We start from the raw sequence: 12,635 nt of genomic DNA on the forward strand, positions 1-12,635 counted from the left end.
ATGCCATAGTCTCTCTTTTATAGGTAAGGAAACTGAAGCTCGTTTAAGTGAAATAACTTGCTCCGGAGGATTGGTTGGCTCATAAATGCAGTGCCACAGTTTGAATTGAGGACTCAAAACACATTAAACCCCCTACACCATGCCCACCTTCAGTGCCGGAGATGGCTCTCACCAGCTCATGAGAACCAATTGTTGAATTTTTAGGAATTCTGTGAGCTAGTTGATAAATTCAGCTGTTATTAAAAACTAAATTCTGTATATTTATTGTCAAATACATTGTATCTGGAGGAAAGATAATATACCTCAAAACTCTTTACTATTTTACTTTATGCTCTCCAGGTGGTTGTTGTCTACAGAGTCTATGGTGAAAGTGCTAACTATGTGCAGTTCTGCCAGGCTTAGTCGGCTATGTCACTTTGCTTGCTTGAAACTGGTCATGGTGGGAGTATTTACACCATGGACATGCATAGACACTACAGATGAGGGCTTTACTTTTCTCTTTTGCCAGCTAGCTGGTTACATATTTATTGGCATATCAATGTTTACTTTGCATTCTGATTTTGATGTCTCTTTAGTAGTCCAGAGGATAGTCACATTTGTTTCTGCCTGGCCTCCTATCTTGACCTTTGAATTCTATAACTTAATAGTTAATGCCACAGTAGCAACCTAGGGAGAGAGCCTGAGCTCTTTTTTATTGTTATTTTTATTTGTTTGTTTTTCTGACAGTGGGTAGGAAATCCTAGTGTAATTCCCTTGTTGAGAAAATATGTTCCACCCGGTTAAGGAGGAATTTCAACCATTTTATAGTTTGCTTTTAAATGCAGAGACAGGTTTGGGGATAGTTTGGACTCCCTAAAAAAATGCTAGACTTGCATTATCTTTGTAAATTTAGGGTGAATTCCTATTCAGAATTCCGGGTAAGTTTTTTTTTACTTAAGTAGTTTCCTGGCTACATGAGGATTGCTATATGTATTAATGGGTTATTAACTTGCAAGAAAACAAGTTTTTACAGCTAGGTATGGTTAACACAAATGAGTTTGTGCATAATTTGGTAACAATTCAGAGGAATAGGCAGTGTAGTAAACTCCCTCAGAAGGATCTTTCTAAACATCATTGGTGTAGTCTCCAATTTATAGACTACCTTGTTCCAAATGCTCCTATGCTGATAATTCACAATACATGATACATGCTTCACATGTAAAATTTTGCCTGCAGGGTTACCTACCAATTACAACATTGTTCTCTTATTACGGTGTCTGTCTCCAGAGCTCCAACTCCTGATCTCAGTTTTTCTTAATGAATCTCCTCTTATAAAAGAGCACAGAAATACAAGTGGATCCCCATTTTTGTGGCAGCAACAGGTATTGGAGAACATCAACATCTCCCTGCTAGGGAGATGGGGGCTGTTCTGGACTTATGCAGTTAGGGAGCTGCCAGCCAGATATTTGAATAGAACAGAGAGGTGAGAAGCCCCTGTTGTTGCCAAAATAAGATTGCTGGCTATCTGAACTTTAGATAATTAGGAGTTTGCTGAATTATTATTCCTAAACTCTAATTCTGTATGTTGTATTAGTTAAGGTAGACCATATCTCGTGTCACTGCTGTTCAAAGTGTGGCTGGAAGGGGCTCCTGGGTGGCTCCGTGGGTTAAAGCCTCTGCCTTCGGCTCAGGTCTTGATCCCAGAGTCCTGGGATTGAGCCCGCATCGGGCTCTCTGCTGAGCAGGGAGCCTGCTTCCTCCTCTCTCTCTGCCTGCTTCTCTGCCTACCTGTGATCTCTGTCAAATAAATAAATAAAATCTTTTAAACAAACAAAGAAAGTGTGGCTAGAAGACTGACATCTGCCTGTAGACTTTTTTGTGAATCTGAAATTGAGAGTAAGTGTTTAGAAACTTTTAGCAATTGACAGAGTACTTTTACAAAGATTAAATCTACTACTAATAGATGAGGGGTGTTATATTTTTATTTCATTTTTTCTAGTAATTCCTTTTATTGTTATGAACATTTTACAAAAGTATTAGTTTAGATAGATTAGAAATTTTAAAAACTGCTCCTTTTGAGAAGCTTGGCTGTCATGGGAAGAGCTGGGCTACAGCTCATATAGACTTGCTGTGTGGCCTCTGGCAAATGAGGTAATCTCTAGGTTTAAATTTAATAAGTTAAGACTTTTTAGCAGGCCTGACACTTAGTCTTGCAAAGCTAAGTCAAGGATGCAAAAATGTCAACTTTTTTTTTTCCTTTATGAACAAGAAGATGGGAAATTCAGTCTCAGTTATTATTGCCCACCCCACCTCCCCTGGCTCCTGTCTCCCTGGACCTCAAAAAATGAGGGTGCAGTACTGTCCACAGCCTCTTTGCCTAAGCCCACAGCAGAAGCTTGGTGGGTGAGCAAGTTCTTGCTGAGGTTGGGGCTCCTGATCCCTAGCTCTCCTTGTGCCTGCATCTCCATCACTTGATGCCTTGCTCCCCTGGAGTGGTCCAGCCTGGCTCTCTTTATCCCCTGAATTACCACTAGAGAAAATCTTTCCCCAGAGACACTTTCGTATCTTCCATGAGCTCAGGCTTTGGGAAAACTAAGGCTAGAAAAGAGTATTTTCAGATTACTTTTGATATGGCCCCAGTACAAATTTCTAAGGCAAGGAAGCACAAAATGGCCTGGAAAAATTAGGGAGAAAGAGGCATATGGGAGGGAAAGCTGAAGAAAAAACACAAGTTAATATTAATACTTTTGTAATTGTAAAATGGGGCCAATAAACCCTTCTTGATAGGGTTGCCTGAGGATTGAGTAAGCTAATGCACTGAGAATTCTTACCCAGGTGCCCAGAATAGACTAAGTCCATAGTACTATGATTTCCAGATCAGGAGGTCCCTGGCTCTCATTTGTTTTTGCCTATTGGCTCTTATGTTCTGCACACACAATGTGTGTTTGGATGATTTCATCCAGCTGCGGTTTTCTTCTTCTTATCCTTTGATGACACAGGCTCTAAGCCAAGGGTACTTCATTGGGCGTCTGTGGAACCCAGACTCCACTTCCATGGATGGGCTTTAGAGGGTCTCTGATAGTCTGGAAGTTTTATGTTTTATTTTTGTGTTACTATTTATTCTAACATTTTTTAACAAACAAGTATTTTTTTCTTAGCAAAAATATCATCAGTTATACTCATCTGTCCTTGGCAGATTCAGTTTTAGTAGCTGTGGGGCAAGGACTAGGATTCCACATTTCTAACAAGCTCCCTTGGTGATATTCAGTGCTCTGGGGTCCAATGATCTCACTTAAACTAGCAAGGCCTAAGTGACTTTTGACTTTAAGGATGTGCCTTCCATTGCCTATTAACTTCACCAAACTTGCCATTTTCTTTTTTTCCCCAACATATCTGGTCATCAGAAGCAGCCGCCCTATTCAGGAATGCTTATAATTATAAATATTTCCACCCCACAGCTATTCAATCTGCTGGTCTTGACGTCTACATGCACTTCATTCCAGTTAGCCATGGATGAAAGCTTACATAATTACATAACAGCGTTATGCCCATCCTGTTTTCTCCCACTCATGGAGCCCCTATTTCTTACACATAGGTGGGCAATCTAACCTCCAAATTCTGTGTTGAAGGCCTGTTTTTTTAGAACTATTTCCAGTATCAGTGATTTTTGCAATAAAGCAGAGCCTGAGGCAAGGATTAAAATGACGGTTTATTTGGCAAACTCAGAGAAGGGAGGATGAGGAAAAAGGTAAGGGAGTGAAGGAAATGTGCGATATAATATAAAGTACTTCATCCTGTGCTGGTGACCACTTGTCTCAAAGAGCCATGAAGAGACCCAGCAGGTACATCTACCCAGCATATAGTACTTTCCTGGAGGTTGGTTAAAGAAAAGTAATAATTCAGAGTCTACCTAAGGAGAGGCAGAAGGGAAATTCTCTGCCCAGCTTTTTCCCTTCTCCCATTTTCCATTGGTCAGGATGTCAGATCCCATACCTTATTCTTTCTTCCAAACCAGGAGGGAAGAAACTCTAGGCATATGGTTGTTCAGTCTGACTACATGGAGACATCCCAAAAAAGGGGGATGGGATTCCCAGGGCAAGTGACTGGTCAGCCCTGCAGTGGGATTTGAAAGATTTTTTTTTTTAAGTTTCACTGTACTAAGGACAAGGAAAAAAAAAAGTGTGCCAAGAAGAAAGAAGAAATAACATAAGTTGTTCATAGTCTGCAATGACTAACTTGTCCTTTCATGTCTGTGTGATTAAAGAACTAGGAAGTGCTTTTAAGTCTTTATCCTCTGTCTTGCGTCATTATTGAGTCAGCTGGAATAAAAAAGGTGGACACTACTTAATCAGTGGAGACCTGCCTCTCCGCAAATGTGGCAGATACCATTAACTGATCACTGCAGTCTTCCCACTTGTTGGCTGGGCATACTGAGGTTTCCTTATGTGTGAAGATAGCTTCCTCCCTCCCTCTGCCTCAGGGATGCCTTAACCTGATTTGTGAGTATCCAGTGAGAAACCAAGCCATTCTTAGTCCTTTTTTTTTTCCCCCTTGAGTTCAGATTCTGTTCTGCAAGGAGAACACCCCTTCTTTCTGTTCTTCCCTATCATTGGTATCATTGGTTCTCCCTCACCACACATGCCCTACTTCTTATCTCAGTTGGGTGAGGGCTCAAGAGGAGAAGGGTGCTATCTCTTGGACTTCTCCAAGATCCCAGCACCTCAGAGCATGCACTGGCCTCACAGTACTCTAAGTGGTGCTTCTTGCCATCACACTCATTGGATTGCCAGGTGGAATAAAACCTGCTGACACCTGAGACCTGCAGCCACAGTACCTCTTTGACTAATGCTGCAACTGAGGAGCCATAAAGTAAGTGTCAGGTGACATGTGCTTGGGAGTTGTCAGGCTTGGCTGTGAGTTGGGCCTTATTCCTGACTCCTTAGGAGCTGTGTTGTGTGATCTTGGCAAGTTACTACATCTCATGAGATCTGTCTTCTGTCTATAAGATGAGAATAATATTATCTATTTCATGATAATATGGACAGGGTTTCTAGCATTTAGAAAGTACTCAATAATAATCATTGTTACCATGATATACAGGCTTTGGAAAGAAATTAAAAATAAGCCTGGTCCTGCTTCTGGATGAGACCCTTGCTGTTTTCAGATACAGCCAGGCAAGTTCCATTGCGCTGTTGGAGAATTCTAACATATCCTGTTGGGGAACTTCTGAGGCTACCTCTAATCTTATTTGATGAATGTGGAGATGCTTTTCTCTCAGGTTTCCCTTGGCACCATTTTCTTTGTTCAGAGTTGATGTAGAGGAATGAATGGTAAGGTGTCTTCTCCAGATGTGGGATCCTACCACTTCCCTCTCATTTCAATCATGTGGTTTACAAATCAGTGCTGCGATACTCTGTCTTTCCTTATAAACCCCCTCATGCATAAGCAAAACTTGAGTATAGAGGCTTTGGACTCCATGTGTGAGAAGTCTCTGACAAGGAAAAAAAATCACACTACATTAACAAGAAGAATGGCTTTGGAAAAAAAATTTGTATAGTATACAGCATGTCAGTACATTTTCCAGGAAATGATAGCAAATTAGTCAAATCAAGTTACAGATACAGTCAAGAAATTCTTACATGAGTTTCCCCTACAAGATTTTGGTAAATAAAATCAAATGACTTATACCCAGGATTTTTTAAAAATATTTTTTATGTATTTATTTGACAGAGAGAGAGATCACAAGTAGGCAGAGAGGTAGGCAGAGAGAGGGGGGGAAGCAGGCTCCCTGCCAAGCAGAGAGCCCAATGCAGGGCTCGATCCCAGGACCCCGGGACCATGACCCAAGCCGAAAGCAGAGGCTTTAACCCACTGAGCCACCCAGGCGCCCCTATACCCAGGATTTTAAAAGTGCAGCAGTTCTGGCTCATCCTCAAGTCACTGTGGATTTGACGTGGAATTGAAAGCTTCCGCGATGCAGCATATGGCTTTGCTGTTGAATTATGAGGTGTTTGTGTCTGTACTGTGAGATGCTGGATGCAGGGGTAGAATCAAAGTCCAAAGAAATACCACCACAGTCACCATCTCAGGACACTAGCAACCTTCTTTGCTCAAGAAAGATTTCATAGCTGTGGGCGATGTGCTTTGGTTTTTATAGCTTCTGATGCTCTGGTATTAGAGAGAATTCCTGCTGATGTGCCCTTATATTACAGATATCACATATGTACTTTCTGAATTCAAAAAGAATAAATTTAAAGACAACACCACTGCTGTTGTTGCTAAGTGATCTAAGTGTTGCAAAGATGTCTTTGGGGGCAATTACTCATTCTCAGTATCTTTCACCAAAGAGAGACATTTGAAATTATTCTTTTTGGTCTGCTCCTGAAGATTGTTTCACATCGTTTGTTATCTTTATGGTTGGTATGTTCTTAAGCTGCGGTTGCCGTGTGGAGAGGCAGATTTTCCTACACACTGCTTAAAATACTGTGTATGTTTTTTCCAACTAGGTGGCTGTACTACCATCCCAGAATCAGACTTAGAGGAAAGATCAATAGAACAAGATTCCACTGAACTGTTTACCAACCACAAACACCTCATTGCAGAGACACCCATGCCTGGTAAGAAAATGGGTGGCCTTCACCAATGATATGTCAGGGGCAGTGGCACCTCTGGTCAGTTCTTGTCATACCAGAGAACATTTTGCAAAGCTGCTTATTTTCCAACTTCTCCATCCTTCCCCTCAACATTGGTGCAGCTGAATTTGATCGTTTGTATATCCTTTTCAATATTGAAACCTCTTTCTCTCTCTCTCTCTCTCACTTTCTTTTTTCTAGACATTTCACCCCTCCAAGGAGTCTCGGAATAGTTCAAGTAGAGTCTCGATGAGGGGAAGATGGCCTTCCCTGTGTGGACCTCATGTCAAGCACAGATGTAGGGCTGGTCCAGGTGCTTCATCCATCCCACCTGCTTGGAGATGATACTATGTAGACATGGGGATGGGGACTTTTTTTATTTTGGTAGGAGAACTTGTAATACCATGGGCAGGTCAGTTGAAACTTGTCTTACCAGGAAAAGCTATTGCTGCTTTTTGGTGATCTGTATGCTTATAGCCATCGGGTATGGTGAGAGGACATCTTTTGGGGACATACTTTATAATGCAGAGACCTAGTTCCAAAGTAATTTGATACCCCCCCTTTTTTTTCTCACAGAATTCTTATATAGTAAATGTATCAAATTTAATAAAGCATCTCATTGTCCAACAATATCTTGGATTTGATTTATAATTAGAGGGTTTTATAGTTGGTTTCTCTACATATTTTCTTCAAAGAAAAAAACTGAAAGGAATTGAAAACTGCTACTCCATGGTAAGACTTGAATATAATTGTTTTATAAATAAACCACAGAATATTCATATGATCTATTTACTCTGTTATCCTAAAAATGGAAGAAGGTAAGTTTTTAGTATTGTAGGAAAATGTTAAAATATTTTTAGGGAAGATAGTATATTAACATCCTCTTTAGATTACCCCATGGTGACACCTTTTTTTAAAAATTCAGATTTTAAAAGGATTCACACATTAGAATTAAAATGTAAGGTTTTTCTATTCAAGAAATAAAAGAGATTTTGCCAATTTCAAGATAAAATTACAATTTCCAGACTGATTTAAATAAATTAAAAGTAAGTCTGTGCCAGTTTTAGAATGCCTGCCAGTCAGCATTAAAGGGGGATCTGTTTCATGGTTTTTCTATATGTGAAATGTCAAAGAACTGCAGAGGATGTGTTATTTATTATTTCTAGCATTCTTTTTTAGGAGATGCAGCAGAAGATGTAATATCTTTTAATTGTCAAGCATGGAAGTGGACATTGGACCAGAATCAACCATTAGGTTAATTTTACCCAGCGTGTGGGGACCAGTAAAAGATGTCATGGCTCCGCAAATGACTAGTTGCAGAAATGCAATGCTTCTGATCATCTTTAACAACTTCATTCAAGAAAGGTTATAAGACAAGTATATTACTTTTTAAAAAGGTGTTTCTGTGTTATGCCTCTCTCTCTCTTCCTTTTTTTTTTTTAATTTTTGGGTGTTTGGTTCCTGTGGTTTTTTTTTTTTTTTTTTTTTTTTTTAAGATTTTATTTATTTATTTATTTATTTGACGGAGATCACAAGTAGACAGAGAGACAGGCAGAGAGAGGGGGAGGCAGGCTCCCTGCCAAGCAGAGAGCCTGATGCGGGACTCGATCCAAGGATCCTGAGACCATGACCTGAGCTGAAGGCAGAGGCTTTAACACACTGAGCCACCCAGGCACCCTGTTCTGTGGTTGTTTTTTGTGCTGTGCATATGTCCATGTGCTAATCTCTGTTCTCCTTTGTCTTTGTCTTTTTTCTTTTTTTGAGTCACGCTTTCTTTGTATGTGTCCTTCTAACTATCTTTCTTTAACTCTTTTTCTCTCTTATGTTTCTGTGTTCATCTGCCTTGATCAATTTTTCTCTTCCTTCACTGATGATGACGATGCTTGGTGCCTCCTGTGGGCTCTGCTTTAGGATGATTAGCTTTCCCCAAAGATTCTTTAGCAGTCTTGTAAATAGCCTTGCCCATTCCCACAGCAGTCATTCAGACATGGCCAGACATGTTCCCATCCCATGTGAGCACAAATTGGGCTCATGTTAGTTGTGCTATGCCCACTTAAATCTATATGTACAGAAGCAAGAGAAGCAAGTCAGCTATGGAGTCTGTTCCCCAGTCGCCCCCATTCTCTAAGCTTTTTGGTTCCCCAGCTCACAAGGAACTAGCCAGGCATACCTGAAACCACAGGAGTTTCCTCAAGTTGAAGAACATCAGATATGTTATGAATGGCTTTGTTGTAATTACATTAATAAAAAAAATTATTCTCTGGATTAGAAGTAGTTAAGCAACAAGACCTCTTTTTTTTTTTAATAGTTGCCTCTGACTAGTCAGTAGTCTGTTACAGTGTACATGATTCCCTATCACATAAAAATGTAGGTAAAGATGGGCAGAAAAATCAAAATAAAACGTATGTGAGGAGTGTTTAAACTCCTTTAGAAGCATTTTATAAATACAGGATTGACAGTGGTCATCTGCCATGGCTCCAATATCCTTCTTATGAGCCAACAGGGATTATCCATGGCCTCCTGTTCAGAGATTAAGAGTGTGTCCAAAATGGTCAGAGAGCTGATGAGGGACAGGCTGATGGGAGGCACCCAAAGTGGGGGTTTTCAGCCTTGGTTGTACCTTACAATCTCTAATTTTCTTCTCTTTGCTGATCTGTATTTTCAGAGTATTCTTTAATGAATATGTATTGTTCTTATAATAAGAGAACAGATCCCATCCTTGTGTATATCATTCAGGATATCAGTGCTAGTTATATATAAAATAATTGGTAATATACTCTTTTTACTTGGGATTTGGTATATCAATAGCATGAGTTTTAGAGAAACTTCTTTGATGTTGTGCTCCAATAATTCTCAAAGGCTCAGAGTAGATGTATTATCATCAGAATAACAGGGTTATTATGATTTATAGCAGTAATATATAGCCTAAGATTATATTGAAAATTATAGTTTTTTCTTTATGTCCTTAACATATTCTGATGCAAAAAGCAAAATATTAATTAAATATGAAAATATTACAGAGGTTTCTGAAAGAGCAATACACAAGGACACAAGGCTCAATATGCACTTTAGATTATGTCAGATGCTATCCTTTTTATAGACTTTTTATTTATGCAATGTTGAATTAGCTGGTGTTATTTTTCTGTTTTTATGGCTGAATTATGGAAGCTGTGTGACATCTCATGTGTTAAGGGTTTTGTTGAGTTGAACATTAAAAGGTGTAACTTACAGTGCAGCACAATTGCCAAGACCTAATCAGAGTAAGATGCCTGTTAGAGTGATCACATCCCCCAGTGCTTCATCTGTGTACCAGAGAGAGGGTCTCTGTTCAGGCTGCTGTGAGAAAAATGTTGCAAAGCCCTCGTTCTCAGGTTTGCTGTTGTTTTATTTTAATTATATTCAACCCAGACCCAAATCCTTCCTCCAAAGTTCAGTCTGAATAAATTTATCTCTTCATCTGGATACTAAGAGCTGCATTTGAGGCCCTCTTAGAAGAGTGGGGAAGATTTTGTGGGTCATGCCTTTTAGTCCCATTTTCTGGCTCCTTATTACATGCTCTTTTTTCTCTTTTTATTTGCTCCATTTTTCACTATATTCTCTCTTGTCGAATGACAGGTTCTTCTAAGCATCTTAAATCATTTCTGTAACAGGTGGGTGTGAATAAATCAATATCAGCACATCTCAAGATTTTTCTAGTTACTGTTGCTGGTAGTCATGTTTCCCTCTTGAAAAGTCCTGAACTCCCTGCTTCTTCACAGTTTCCCTCACTGACTCTATTTCAGAAGTTGAATTTTTCTTTCCAGTTGGGGTAGATTTGCAAACTTCTTGGACACAACTTTACTTGGATTATTTATGCTGTTTAGTAAATTCTTGATATATTAGTGTAGTGAATCAATCTCTTGAAGGAAGTCAACAAGTCATAGAATAATGGAGAAATCTGTGATCTTACTTTCCTAATTTGTTTTTGCAGATTATGCTAAGAAGATGCTAAAAAGAATCTTCTACTATATTTACTTAAATTTGACTTTAAAGAGAGGTATGATTCTTATAAATTCAATAATTTATGACCTTTTATTTTCCATGAGTACTTAGGTGACAGTGATTTATTTGAACATAGGATTCAGATTTTTTGAGTATCTGAAATGTATACATTTTGGAGCACCTTTAAAGAAAAAGAATAATTCTAATACAACATTAGATCCTAAGGTATATGTTTATTTAGAATAAAAAAGAATAAGAACAAATTACACATTTGTAAAAAGTTCACAATTGACAAAATGATCTATCACAAAATCCATAAAAATAATATATTTATATTATTAACTGATTCATATAGCTTTTTAATACTTCTACTGATTTTTGACCGCATATTCTTTGTTTACATCTTCAATTATCAACAGTTTTGTAATTTCATTTTCTGTAGAGTGAATTAAAAGATAACTTAATTTTCCTCTGACATTGTTGACCAAACATCTAAAAAGTTACTGATAGTTTATAAAAGTTTTTTCTGTTTTATAACTTATTAAAGTGTGTAAGTTTTCAGGATTATTAATATATTTAGGAAAACCTTCATCAAGCTTCTTTCATATGTACAATATAAGATTTCAGGGCATTTCAAGTTTTCTTATTCAGTGACAAATTTTAAATAGCCATTGACTTGATAACTCTCCTTAACCAGTTTGTCATCAGTGTCCTCACTGAAGTGGTCCTCATCTTCATCAGCAGCAGAATTTTATGTCAGAGCAGCCACATATTAAATATTTCTCCATTGTCTTCATATGATTCACTCTTCTTCATTAGCTGGTTATTAAGCAATTCAGGAGTCTATTTTTTCTATTTAAAATTTATCATCTCATCTTAATACATTAATCATAGCATTATTTGAAAATGTTTTCATTACAGTTCTCTTGCTTATAGCAGAATAATTTGTATTGATTTTTATAGAGTAGCTGTGTGACAAAGGATGTTACTGGACAAGGGGTCTGTAATTCTACACTCTGAATTACCAAATATGCCTCACAGGCAAGAACACCCACTTTCTCTTGGTGTCCCTGAAAAAGGAATCTACTTACACTTTAGATGTCTGGTGTTCAGAATGTCAGATTCCATATGTTTCAAACCATGATTTATCTCCACCAGACTTACCCTTCTGGTGCCATTTCTCATCTAGCGCTGCAGCCTTTTGCTCTTTCCTCTCATGACAGTAAGGAGGAACAATGGGCAGTAGAGGAGCTCCTAGAATACCTGCAGCAGAACGGTTAGCAATAATTTAACCATATTCAAAGTTGACTGTAAGCCACATAATTACATCTCATTAGCCCAAGTTGAATGTCTCCCCAATTCAATTCCCCTTAGCCAGATTCCCAAGTCCACAGCTGCTCCAATGCCCGATACTAGGGGAAGACAAATGGAAGAGACAGAGGTCTTTACCAATCATAATTAAAATAGCTTTTGCAAATTTTATAAAAGCATATGACCATGTGTATTTCCTAGGTAAGGAAAGTGCCCAGAAGTTTAAGCCTCATTAGTGTCATGGTAAATCTACCTCTGTTATAGCATTAGGGTCAGAATAGAAAGTATGCTTTGAAGAGTTCATTTGCTTTTTTTCTCCCATAAAATATAACTGCAAAAATTGTCTGAGACAAGAGTATGTGCTTGGGAGTGAGGAGAGCAGATTTTGTAAGGAAGTATTAAAACTTCTGTTAAGTACATTCTAAGTCTCTTCCAATGTGCCTAGCTTTGGGCTCAACTCTAAGTACACTTCCACTTTTCATTTTTGGTAATTAGTTTTTCCCTTAGAGGTATCAACAAGCCATATGGACTAGCAGAGCTATATTCTGTAGTGTATGGCCTTGATTCTGTAGCAAGATGTTGCACCTTGCATATTCGGGGACAGTTCTGCTGACCCTTAGCAGCAGCTACTCCAAGAGAAGCTGCCAAAGAGATTAAATAAGTTCTCCATCTCAGCTGGCTGAAGAATATATGTTAGATAAAAAGTACAAAGTAGGCTATCAACTTTGAGAG

At 38.6% G+C, this 12,635-nt stretch overlaps 1 protein-coding gene across 2 annotated transcripts in view; it reads left to right on the plus strand.

Moving 5' to 3' along the window:
- BBS9 (Bardet-Biedl syndrome 9) overlaps window positions 1-7,241 on the plus strand; it is a 447,161-nt gene extending 439,920 nt beyond the window's left edge. For both annotated transcript variants that reach the window (XM_004762629.3, XM_004762628.3), the window contains 2 exons: window positions 6,486-6,596; window positions 6,813-7,241. In XM_004762629.3, coding sequence (XP_004762686.1) covers window positions 6,486-6,596; window positions 6,813-6,844 — 143 coding nt within the window. In that variant the 3' untranslated portion in view covers window positions 6,845-7,241. The remainder of the gene's footprint in view (window positions 1-6,485; window positions 6,597-6,812) is intronic.
- Window positions 7,242-12,635: the final 5,394 nt, after the last annotated feature.

Source organism: Mustela putorius, unplaced genomic scaffold, assembly GCF_011764305.1.
Source record: "Mustela putorius furo isolate JIRA1106 unplaced genomic scaffold, ASM1176430v1.1 tig00003845_pilon_pilon_pilon, whole genome shotgun sequence".
NCBI classification, from domain to species: domain Eukaryota; kingdom Metazoa; phylum Chordata; class Mammalia; order Carnivora; family Mustelidae; genus Mustela; species Mustela putorius.